The following is a 13,082-nucleotide window of genomic DNA, read 5'->3' as shown; positions in this document are numbered from 1 at the left end:
AAGAAGAGCTCTGTATAAGCTCGAAAGCTTGTCTCTCTCATCAATAGAAATTGCTTCAATAAAAAATATTATCTCACCCACCTTGTCTCTCAAACTTTTTGTATAAGTAGATATTTCAAACTAATCTCTTTTGTTCCAATGTCAGCTCTCAGCTTTACTCTTCTGAATTTCAAGACTAAAGCTATTTCAAAAAGATTTGTGTCCTTTGAAAAGACAATACACTACATGGGCTCCAAAAAAGGAGGTTCATTCCAAAGTATGTCAATGAATAGGACCCATCAAGATTAAGGCACTGCTACTGCCATCCTTATAGCACCATGCAGAGGGTGTGTCTGCAGTAGGCGTGCTAACCCCTGACTCACCCCGAAGCAACTAATGAATATAAAATAGTGCAATCTAGAAAATAAACCTTTCTGACTACTACCCTTCTGCAGAGGTGCAATATCTTCCATGTAGTTCACAGCTGAACAAAACAGTTAAATATATTTCACATTCTCTAAATAAAATATTATGATAAGGAAATGTAGAATGAAATGGGCCTTAACAAGTTTCTTCCCCATGGGTCCAGCTACGGTAGCATTCCAAGGCCTGGTCTACATTAGAAAATTAGGTCAGCATATGTTGCTCCAGAGGTGTGAAAAATCCACACCCTTCAGTGGTGTAGTTAAGACGACCTAAATCCCTATGTAGACAGAAGAATTCTTCCCCTGACCTAGCTACTGCCTCTCGGGGAAGTGGATTGCCTATGCCTACAGAAGAGTCCCTCCTGTCGGTGTAGGTAGCATCTACACTGAAGTGCTACAGCTGCGCAGCTATGCTGCTGTACATGGGCATTGTTTGGGGAGCAGCGGGGGAGGGGGCATTGCTCCCCCCAAACAAGGCCAGCCTTATGTGTGGGTGCCATGGTCGGGGGGGTCAAGGCTCAGTGCATTTAACTTAATGCACCAGGATGGGACCCTGCCAGCAATCCCCTGACCTCCTCCTCCACGCCCCTCATCGGGGTGCCGGCTGTTTGGCAGTGCCAAGGGAGCCCGCGCTGTTGTGTGTTTCTGTGCAATGTGGCGGGGAAGCAGGAGCCCAGCAAGTGGCATCCCCTCACCATGAAATACAGCAGGGGCAGCAGCAGCAGCACCAGGAGGCACCGGAAAAGTGGGAAGGTGGGTGGGGGGACCTCCCCTCCGAGTTTCGTACCATAGGAGTGCTAATTCAGATTTTGGAAAGAAATTGGAAATAAAATTATGAAAAATATACTGCTGCACCATTATTTCATCTTTTCAAACATTTAAGAAAAAGGGCTAACTAGCAAATGAAGGCCACCAATCCTGCAATTGGATCCACAAGGGCAGACCCTTGCACTTATGCAGTTTCTGACTGCAGTCAATGAGGCTCCATGCAGATACAAGGTCAGTGAGTGTGTGCCTGTGTGATTCCGACTGCAAGTGGGAGCTCAGAGACCTGTAACTCACAAATCCAGGAATTCTAAAAGTTTTTGGGCATTTGCAAAAAATTGTTTGTGATGTTTTTTTGAGGATTTGGTCATTCTCTAGAAACAGACAAAAAATTAGAAGTGTTTGAAGAACAGGACTTTGTTCTCAGAAGAAATACTGTAGCAAGTCGTAATGCACAAAGGGACTAGGATGAGAAGCTATATTTTCCACTAGGAACACAACACCAGAAGGACAAAGAAAACAAAACAGTAGCATACAAATTTAACATGAATTCTCAACAGTTCTAGCATGAGAAACACCACCACCTAGTGTTCATATTATTACAACTTCACAGTAAATTTATTCAACATATTTTTCTCTCTTATCCATGAACAAACATTTGTTTTTGTATTAATTTGTTTGTTTCTTGAAATTGTTCTAACACTTTATAAACACAGCTGTTCACAAACTATGTCTTTAGGTTGTTTTTGGCGTGTGATTGGTGAGCAGTGTCCCATGGCAATGTTTCTGCTCAGACTGGATCATAGTTTCTCAACCTCTGGTACGCGTACCCCTGGGGGTACGCGAGACACAGGCAAGGGTTATCTGGGGAAAAATAGAGAGAAGGGGAGGCGGGTGGCAACTGCTGACTTCTGGGGAAGCCAGGCAGCAGCCGACCACTTCCCACCTGGTCCCAGCTTCCAGCTGGGAGGCGTGTGGCAGCCCCCTGCTTCCTGCCCAGTCACAGCTCCCAGTTGGGAGGCAGGCGGCAGCCCCCAGCTTCTGGGGAAGGCAAGCGGCAGCTCCCAGCTGGGAGGCAGGCAGCAGCTGCTGGCTTTTGGGGAAGACGCACGGCAGCCGCCCACTTCCCGCCCAGTCACAGCTCCCAGTTGGGAGGCAAGCGGCAACCCTCAGCTTCTGGGGGAGGCGGGCAGCAGCTTCCTGCTGGGTCCCAGCTCCCAGGTGGGAGCCCAGTGGCAGCCTCCTACACCCCGGCTCCGAGCCGAGGAACAGCCTCCAAGGCCCCGGCTTGAAACTGCCCACATCCCTGGGTCCCAGTTGGCGCGGAAGCCTCCTCTGCCCCAGCTCAGATTGGGTGGCAGTCGCCCACCTCCTGGGCTGGCAGCCAGATGGCAACCGCCTGCAATTTGCCCAGATGACAGCCCCATTCCCTGACTCAAAGCCCAGTGCCCAGAAAACTTGTCAATTTCACTGCTCTAACTGAGCAGTGAAATTGACAACTATGACAGCCCCAGATTTCACCAGTTACCCTCTTTTCCTGTCTCTCTCTCTCTCTCTCTTTCACTCTCCTTCCCTGTCTCTCTCTCACCCCTTCCTCCTCTCAAATCTATGGCAAAAAATTTGACACGACACTTTATATTCACCAGCATTGGCATGTCGCTCAAAGCCTCCTAGCTTTGGCCAACATCACCTCTAGCCCAGGTACATACCTGAGTTGTGCATCCCTGGTGTAAAGGTGGTAACCCTACCCACACTAGATCTGACATCTGTCATATCACGGGCTCATATACTCAGCCCTTCTTCCAACATATGGCTCACATTAGTCTGTAAATATAAAATCCCATGGACAATTGAGTGTTGGGGTACTTATTAAAATTCTCAGAAGTTAGGGGGTACTTGCTATTAAAAAGGTTGAGAAACACTGGACTGGATGACCAAAAAGAGAAAGGAAATTAAAGAGGACTCCATGGACACATTTTTCACAAGACTAACTCACCAAGACTGTTCTTGTGATTGTGAACAATAGCAAAAGGCATTGAGGTGGACAGAAACAAACAGTGAGACACAGACACCACAGTATATTTAAATGCAGAGTCTGCAACTTTATTTGAAAACCTTTACCTAACTGGGGTAACCACACCAAACCGCATGCCAGGATTGTTTCAGTGCGATTCTCAATGGGCACCATTGGCCCAACCTGAGGGTGAGTCTGAAGGCCCTGCCCCCACTAAACCCTCACACCTGTCCAGGAACCCTGAATGGAAGCTAGAGACCCAGCAGACTCCCTTCTTCCATGCCAGAGGTATGAGAGGTAAGAGGAGGGGAGTCACAAGTTGTGTGATACTCAAAGGCAAACCTCTCATTATGCATTGCCATGTTGGCCCACTGGGTTACAGGGACCTCAAATCTTACGCTTTCTAACCCACCAACTGCACTGGAACTGCCAACATGGAAACAATTGTAATTTAAATCCCAAATCCAGATCTCCTGGATGCTGGGTTGATGGTGATGAAATCCACACAACCATTTGCCAAATCTGCCATATGGAAAAATTTCCAGACCGCGTAACTATTCTTTGTAGTTTTCATAGCCTAGTTGAGTCTCACAACAAAACCCATATCTACTGTACAGAAACTCCCCCGTAACATGCCTTTGATTTGTTACTTGAGACAAGCTATCCTGGTAGGAAAGTATCTAATATATTTTCATCTGCTTAATTAATGGCTGTATCCATTCTCAGAGCTTAGACAAATGCATTTTTCAACCAAAAAACCCCCAAGCTATTTGTCAAAAAACAAAACAAAACAAAGAAAACAAAAATCAAAAACTTCACCTAGCTCTACTCAGCACCTTAAAAGATCACACCCAAAGTCTGGATGTAGCTGTAAATATTTCCTACTTTATGTAATTATTATTTACTATAATTCTATTATGTGCTTAACAAGGCAGTATATATAGCAGCAGTCAACAGAACATTCATTTTAACGCATCTTTCACTAGATCATTTGCTTGTACAAAAGGATTAAAATAAGTGTCAGCCCTATTTTTTGAGCTAGAGATGTAGAGCTTGAAAGATTCCATGGTTTGTGACATCACACACACACACACACTTTATCCTATGAAGTTTAATACAAAATTCAGTCTTTTCCATAATATTTTTTAAAACTAACTTATAGCTGGTATACAGCAAGTATAAAGTTCCCTCTTTAGTTCTTTAGGTTGGTTTAGAACTTCTATGGGAAGGACAATCATCTTTTACACTCTAGAGCAAACTTACTGAGCCTCTGAGAACTCTCTCCCTGCTGGGCAGAATCCTCTAACCCCACCATCCTGCTGCAGGGCAGAAGCTCCGAACCCTGCCACCCCAGTCTGATAGATGGAGAATGGGGTGGGGGATAGAGGGCTCTGTGAGCTGCATTTTAACTGTAAAAAGCCACATCTGGCTCACGAGCCACAGTTTTATCACCGCTGCTCTATAGGTTTAAGAGTAATTTCTATAGAAGATGGTTGGTTTCATCCCTTTGAAATTTTACTGGCCTGATTCTCAGGTCTGGGCAAGTTTGTCTTTCCCACTACCCCAGATTATGAGGCCATTCAGGCAACTAGTTATTCCTAGAGTGCAGAAGCATTCCAGCTATACCACCTTTCCATTGGCCACATCCCCTACACAATTGTTTGTCATAGAACTGCTGCAATCAATTTACATCCTGAAGCATGAAAGCTTATTAACCCTTTATTGCATAAAAACTATCCATGTAGGAATTGTGCAAAATATTATAAGAACATAAGAATGGTGATAGTGGGTTGGACCAATGGTTCATCTAACCCAGTATCCTGTCTTCCGACAGTGGCTGGTGCCAGATGCTTCAGAGGGAATGAACAGAATAGGGCAATTTTGGAGTGAGCCAACAAATCACCCAGTCCCAGCTTCTGGCAGTAAGAGGTTTAGGAACACCCAGAATGTGGGGTTGCATCCCTGATTATCTTGGCTAATAGCCATTTATGGACCTATTCTCAATGAATTTATCTAATTCTTTTTTGAACCCAGTTATACTTCAAAACATCATCTGGCAATGAGATCCACAAGTTGACTGCATTGCATAAAGAAGCACTTCCTTATGTTTGTTTAAAACCTTCTGCCTATTAATTTAATTGGGTGACCCCTTGTTCTTGTTTATTCACTCTCTCCACACCATTCATGATTTTATAGATCTCTATCACTTAGTTGTCTGTTTTCTAAACTGAAGAGTCCCAGTCTTTTGAATCCGACCTCATATGAAAGCTGTTCCATACCCCTAATAATTGTTTTTCTTCCCTGTACTTTTTCCAATTCCAATATATCTTTTTTGAGATGGGGTGACCACAACTGCACGCAATATTCAAGGTATGGATATATTATGCATTTATATAGTGGCATTATGATATTTTCTGTCTTATTATCTATCCCTTTCCTAATGGTTTCTAACACTGTTAACTTTTTTGACTGCAGCTGCACATTGATTGGATGTTTTCAGAGAACTGTCCACAATGACTCCAAGATCTCTTTTTTGAGTGATAACAACTAATTTAGAGCTCGTCATTTTGTATGCAGAATTGACATTATGTTTTCCAGTGTGCATTACTTTGCACTTATCTACACTGAATTTCATCTGTCATTTTGTTGCCCAGTCACCCAGTTTTGTGAGATCCCTTTGTAACCCTTGCAGTCAGCTTTGGACTTAACTATCTTGAGTAATTTGTTATTGTTTGAAAACTTTGCTACTTCACTATTTACCCCTTTTTCCATTTATTGATATGTTGAACAGCAGAGGACCCAGTACAGATCCTTGGGGGACACTGCTATTTACCTCTTTCTGCTGTGAAAACTGATGATTTATTCCTACTCTTTACTCCCTATCTTTTATGCAATTACTGATCCATGAGGGGACCTTCCCTCTTACCCCAGGACTGCCTACTTTACGTAAGAGCCTCTGGTGTGGGCCCTTGTCAAAGGCTTTCTGAAAATCCAAGTACACTGTATCAACTGGATCACCCTTGTCCACATGCTTGTTGACTGCCTCAAAGAATTCTACCAGATTGGTGAGGCATGATTTCCCTTTATCAAAGCCATGTTGACTCTTTCCCAACATATCATGTTTATTTAGGTTCATAATTCTGTTGTTTACTATAGTTTCAACCAACTTGTCTGGTACTGAAGTCAGAAAGTCCTTTTAAAAAGCAAGATAAAGTAGAGCAGGCGTGCATATACTAAGCTAGTCTTAATTGTTCCATCATGATAAATACTGGGAGTGAGAGATGCACAAAAATTACCATGTAAATATCTTACATTAGTACGAAATTAAAAGTAGAAAAAGTGAATAGTAAGCTAAAATGAATGAGTTTAACACTGTGGTTCCTATTCAGAAATAGATACAAACATGGGGAAAGAGAAAAAAATTCACATATATTACACAGAAAAGATGGGAAGTAACCAAATCATGTAAATAGTTCCCCTGATTAATATCCACTGCCTCATATCTTAGCTGCCCTTATTTCTGTAGCTATTCTGTTTATCTAGCGGTAGATTGTTAAGATAGTATCTTGCAGCTGCGGTGCACTGCCAAGCCCCAGAGGAAGAGCAATCTAGGTGGTATTTCTTTTCTAAAAAGGGGAGCTTTTAAATCATGTAAGACTATTTCTGTCAAGGATGTCAAACTAGGCAATGTCACTGAATAGTTCAAGTTAAGCAGCACTCCATACACCTATATTCTATTCAGGTTCTTATAGTATGCCCTCACCGCGGCACCTGAGCACTTATGAGAGATGAATTAAGTGGTGTGACGGGTATCTATGGTGACTTTCCCATTCCTCTGCTCTTCCCATCAGAGAAAAAGGTGTAAAGATTTTTGTTCGTTTGTTATGAAGTGCTACGTTTTTATTACTGAAGGCCAAGTCGGAGAAGTATGCTTTGCATTTGGAACTGAAAATAGTGAGATTTAGGGTGATGCTTTAGAGAAAAACCATACAACAACTACTCTATCAAATCTGTAAAGTTACAAAGAAGGTATATAAACCCCTTCGTGCTTCTTGTGGGCTCCTTTTGCTCTTGCATGTTGCATTAACATTTGGAAAACAGAAATCCCAACTCTATGGACAATGGTATTCAGTTTCCTTTTTGCTTGTTCAATTTTTAGTTCCAAAATAATAAAAGCCTTGTGGGACAAGACTTCCCCTTCATTGTTCTTGTTATGCTTTATGGAAATTCCATATATGATTTCTAAAAATGGTTTCAGAAATTCACAGTAATGAACACCACCTAATTAAAGGTAGGCAAAAATCCACTAGCTATTCTTTGGGAGTTTTTTATTTTCAGCCCTATCAACAACCATATGCTATTTAAAAAAAAAAAATCCATCCAAAATAGGTTGAGATTCTTTAAAGGACTTGAAGGAAGAAATTGGGGCGGAGGAGGAATCACTATTTAAGATGAAGGTTTAAAGAAAGCAAATGTTATGGACTGAGGGTAAATAGCTGGAGCTAAATTCAGTCCAGTTTTAAGCAGATGCAACACCATTCTGATCAGAAATGTTACACCCCTTTGCACCAAGTAGATGTGAATTTTGCCTTTGAGAGTTCAGTTCTATGCTCCAACATGTGATGATGAAGCACGTGAAGTGGTACTGTAGTTTCTTTTGAATGACACAGAGTGATCCACACTGCGTACTAAAAGCCACCACTGAGAAAAAAAAAATTATTTTCACAGAATTGATTAAAGGAAATGTGTATAACAAGGTATGCCTCACCCTCTGCCTCCACTTTTCTTTGGCTGGCTGGTGTAATGCAGTCACAGATATTAGTGTAGCTATAAGCTAGAGCTGAAAAATAAAAGCTCCATAGCTGCGTAAGCCATGCTATGACACAAAAGAGGGTGGGAAACTGCAATGAATGGAAATAAGCCACCTGGCAGCTGATTAAATACAACCAAAAATTAATACAGGTAGTTCTCCTCAAGCTGTTTAAATTGTCACCACCCTACTTAGCAAACAGCGTTACGGATGATTAGTACTTCAGAGGTCATATACTTTAGGGCAGGGGTTTTCAAACTTTTTTTTGCTGGGACCCCCTTTGAAAATATTTCAGGCTGTGACGACCCCTCTCCCCACAAAAGTGATGACCACCCCCATGCCATGCCACCCTTACTGACAAGTGCAGGGGTTGACAACTCGTGACCCCCACATAATAACATCATGACCCTCAGTTGGAGAACCTCCGCTTTAGGGATTTGTGGTACAATCAGATATGGATTTTACCGTCATATCGGCTGGGAGAATCACATCCTTTCTGTGGAGTTGCCACTCGAAGGAATATCTGTTGTCTCCATGAATGCCGGCGAGTCCTTACAGGGGTGTCATTGCCAACATCCGGCCGGCTTTGTTTAGGCTCATAATCACTAAAATTACAGAGTACAGAATGACTTATGAATAATTTATAACAGACACAAGAGTCTTCTAATGACACTGAAATGTTAGTTTTCAGTCGACATAAAAACCAAAGCTATCAAGGAAGGACGGCTGTGCCCCCCACACATGTTAGATCAACCTCCAGGAGTTAAATGGGTGAGATTCACCCCATTGCAGCAGACTTGCACGAGGTCATATTTATCACTCAAGTTAGTGACTGCGCATACGGCTTTGTTTGCTTTCCAAGTTTTAATAAACTTATTGTCAACATTTTACAATTTATTTTTGTGATAACACCTAAATACACACAATGTGTAGCATGCGTACATATAAAATGGTGAAAATAGTACATATACACACTAACAAACATTTACATTCTGATATTTAAGTGCCTTTCATGCAAATCTAGAAATCATTAGTTAACAGCACTTTGCATTTCTTTAATGCCTTTAATTAGTGAATCTCAAGGATTTTTATAAACCTCAGTTAAAAATCCCAACCCCCTGTGAGTGAGGTGCATATTATACTCCTTTTTCAGATACATAAACTGAGGACTATAGAGGTTAAGTGACTTCCCCCAAGTCACACTATGAAAATTAGTGAAAGAGCTAGGAATAGTTCCTAGGAATCCTGGCTTCCATTCCTTTGTTCTAATCAATAGGCTTCACATAGAGCGTTTTGTTAACATTCAGAATTAAATAATGAACAACAATGATATCTGTCCATTTTAAAAATCCCACTGTTACCTCTTTTAGGAGCTTAGCTCATTCTTTAATTTTCTTTTCAGATACCATGGACTGAAAGTATTGTGGGAGTTCGTGTTTAATGCTGAAGGGGAATAATAAGCTTTAGAGAGCTCTAGTAGTAACTGGATTTCTAGACCAGGAACCATCTCAGTAGGCTCATTCAAGCCTGAGGACATTGCTATAGTGTGGGATGTACCCTGTATTTTCTTAATCATGAACTGGTAATATGGCTACGCCTTTTGGGCCGGAGTAGTCAGACCATGGCATTTAAACAGGTATAAGTTGTATTATCACAACATCTGGGTTCAGAAATGGACAGCACAGTCTTTATAGAATAGAAACCATAGTAACCTCCTGACCTTTGATGGCATCCTCATTTAGATTACTTCATCTATTACGTGCAACTGAATGATACGTTATTAATTTCTACAAATGCATAATGTGTTCTCAAAATTAAAACAAAGAAGCCTTTGAATAATACAGTTTTACCTCCAGGCTTAAAGACAGAACCCTACCTTTTTGCGCTCCTATAGTCAGAGGTGTTATTTTCATCTACAGGAGCCAGAAATTTTAAGAAATTTGGCACAGAAGAGGAAGAATGAAGCTTTTTCCGTAGGGCAGTACGGTAGGAGATGCTGAGAGTGCAGTTGGGAAAAGTGCAGTTTAGAATGAAGAAGTGTAAATATGCAGAATAAAAAAAAAATACACAGTGCAAGCTTCAGAACAAAAATAAATACTTTCAGGCATGAATACCAAGGAAAATAAAAGTAAAAACTAAAATTGTGAGACAAGTTCTACTTTGAAATTGTATTTGGGTTGTTTAATGGTTCCAGTATTAATACACTTTAATAAATTAATTATCTGCTATACTCAAGGATTCATCACCCCATGTTTTAATCACATTTATTTAATCCAATAGGAATTCATGGCTATTCTATAGGCAAACAACGGCTAAAATTGGTAGGAGCATGTTCCAATGTCCTACATTTTTGAGTGGGCAGGTTGGAAAAAAGTTGGCAGTGCTATAAGCCGACTATGCAAAAGTGCATACAGTAAACACACTAACAGAGTCCCTTTCACACAACAGTAGAATTTTCAGCCTCAGATTTTTTGGGTTTGTTACTCTTGTGTGACAGGCAGAAGCACCAATTAAACCTCATTCGAAGCATTTCAGCAAATATAACTCTTGTTCTCACCCTCTCTCTCCTAAACTATCTACATGAAGCTCCTACAGCATTCAGAGGAACATTAATGGGTAGTGGTTTAACAAGAGTAGTTAAATTAATGACAATTTCAATCTGGAATAGAAGCTGAGAAAGTCACCTGGTGTGTGTTAACTATAAGGTCACATGACTAAGAACTAAGAAATCATACCAAAATACACTACTTTGGGCGGGTTATTCTGGTATGGGTCTCACTACCTCTCTCTTGTTGAAGCTGTTGCACTTTGTATAAAATACTTGAGTAGTCATTGGGCTAGAGAGCATTATTCTATAGCCTGGTGGTTAGGCTGCTCACTAGCAGGTGGGAGATACAAGTTCATGACCTTGCCTCAATGACTAATTATTTATACACAGTGGAACTGCTCCAGCATGAGATTGAGACTCCACACACCAGAATATCACATAGGGCACTCTTCTGCAATGTGGGAGACAGGAGAAAAATCTCTTTTCCACAACAGGCAGACAGGGGAATTGAACCCTGGTCTCCCACAACCCAAGCGAGTACCCTAACCACTGGGATAAAAGTTGTAAATAAGGATACGATTTGGTCACAAAGGTCACGAATTCCATGACTTTCCGGGACCTCCAGGACTTCTGGGGCAGGGCTAGAGCAGCTGCAGGCCCTGGGGCTGCAGCCACCGAAGAGTTTTGACTATGAGAGCATGAATATCAAACTATCACTTGATGGTGCTGAAGTAACTCTCCACAAGTTAGACATTTATTACCCTTTTTACTTGGTCAGTTTCCAACTCTGAGCAAGTCACTTACTCCCTCTCACCTTTTCAACCACAGTGGAGCAGGGTCACATCAGTGTTACTCTGAACAAGGCAGACGGTAAAACTGAAAAATTCTGGAGAACTGAGAGGGTTCAAGAGTCCTTGGCATCTAAGGGCTTGTCTTCACTTACCTCGGAGATTCAGTGGCAGTCGACCAGTTACGCAAACTATGCAAAAAACTTGCGTAACTCCCGTCGACTTCTGTGCATCTGTTCTGCGTGCTGTCTTCACTGCACAGAGCAGTTCCCGTCTACGCAGCGCTACGCTACTTGAGGAGGTGGTCTTAATATGTCGATTTCTGGATCGACTGATCTGGTCTTCACTGACCGCTCAGTCGATCCAGATAAGTCGATCTGACGGCAGCAAGTCAATGAAGACATAGCCTAAGTCTCTGGCACAGTTTAACCAGCGCTGCCTTCTGATGCATCACAAGAGCAACTGACCCTAACATAACAGTTGTGTGTGTGAGTGCCTGAAGTAATTTCATTTAGTTAAACTGAAAAATGAGATCAAGTGCTAAAACGCTAAAATGCAGTGCTACAAAACGTTAGGAGTGGAGTTTATTTTCCCTTCATATAAACACATCCTCTCTGGTATGTTTGAATTCTTATTCAGTCACTGTGCACATAGTAAGCGAGGCTACTGCAGTGTGTGTTTATGGTACAATAAAACAAACACTCCCCAAACGACATACATCTGCTCTCTCACCTCTTTTGTGCAACATGCCCACTTTGTTCTCTGCTTGAATTATGCTTTAGATATTTTAAAAAGGTGGGTGAAGAGGCCGAGGGATTAAGACGAGCGAGAGGAGAGGAAGCTGAAGATTGACCAGAAGAGCTTTCAGACTCGCCAACAGATGTGCTCAAACTGAACAGTGAGATTCCAACCATGGAGGGGAGGAGGAGGTGGATGAGTTAAGAAAAAGAGAAAGAACAAATAACAGAAACAGAGAAAAATGAAATGAGACTGCTTATCTAGCCTCATTTTAAAATGCCCTACTACTGCCAACTAACAATTACATAAATGTCTGATTTTTGGTTCTATCTGCAAGGTGCTGAGTACTCTACCCTAATCCAGCAAAGTACAAAAGTGTGTGCTTCAAGGCCCTGATTCAGCAGTGTAATTAAGCACATGGCTAAATTTAAGCACCTGAATAATCTCAGTTAAATCAATGGAACTACTCGCATGTGTAAATTTGGACACATGTTCAAGTGCTTCACTGGATTGGGGCCAAAATGCTCAGCCTCTTGCAGGAGTCTATTACTCTGGGAACTACCTGTTAACTAGGGGTAAGACTTTTCAAAAGAATCCAAATGATTTAGGAATCTAAATCTCATTGAAAGTTATTGGGATTTAGTCCTAAATCCCTTGGGCACTTTTGAAAACTTTATCCTACTACAAATTTTTCAGAGCTCTCCATTTTCCCCACATCCTGTACCTATACTTGGGCAAGCTAGTGAGAGCAACACCATAAATCCTGTGGGGATTAAGTGCCCTCAGCTGCTCCCACTGAAGTCCTAGAGATGGGACCCAAAGAGGAATGGCAAAGGAAATTAAACATATATTCAACTTTTAGCTGTAGTCCCACAGTAAAATATGAACTAACTGAGAAAGCAGAAACAAGCAGAAAGTTTTAAGGAGTCACTGCTAAAGTTAACAAACCAACAAGTGCTAAACTGTACGACAAAAGCCTCTTAGCATTTAAGGAACAAAAAGGTTCAAAGAAGGG

The 13,082-nt window shown here is 41.6% G+C and overlaps 1 protein-coding gene across 9 annotated transcripts in view; it reads right to left on the bottom strand.

The window, feature by feature from the left end:
* Positions 1-13,082, bottom strand: part of TBC1D1 (TBC1 domain family member 1) — a 183,583-nt gene that overhangs the window by 56,600 nt on the left and 113,901 nt on the right. For 6 of the 9 annotated variants that reach the window (XR_010920441.1, XM_067551539.1, XM_067551541.1 and 3 more), the window contains exons 12-14: positions 12,062-12,220; positions 9,870-9,989; positions 8,459-8,598 (exon numbers count right to left, since the gene is read on the bottom strand). Coding sequence is in view for 8 of the 9 variants with exons in the window: in XM_067551539.1 (XP_067407640.1) it covers positions 8,459-8,598; positions 9,870-9,989; positions 12,062-12,220 (419 nt within the window). In the remaining variant the exon portion in view is untranslated. The remainder of the gene's footprint in view (positions 1-8,458; positions 8,599-9,869; positions 9,990-12,061; positions 12,221-13,082) is intronic. The other 3 variants (XM_067551544.1, XM_067551546.1, XM_067551543.1) reach the window with 2 other exon arrangements.

This window comes from Emydura macquarii, unplaced genomic scaffold (genome assembly GCF_026122565.2).
Source record: "Emydura macquarii macquarii isolate MOO-44397 ecotype Brisbane River unplaced genomic scaffold, CSIRO-AGI_Emac_v2 contig_1353, whole genome shotgun sequence".
NCBI lineage: Eukaryota > Metazoa > Chordata > Testudines > Chelidae > Emydura > Emydura macquarii.
This window is presented reverse-complemented; position numbering and strand designations above follow the sequence as displayed.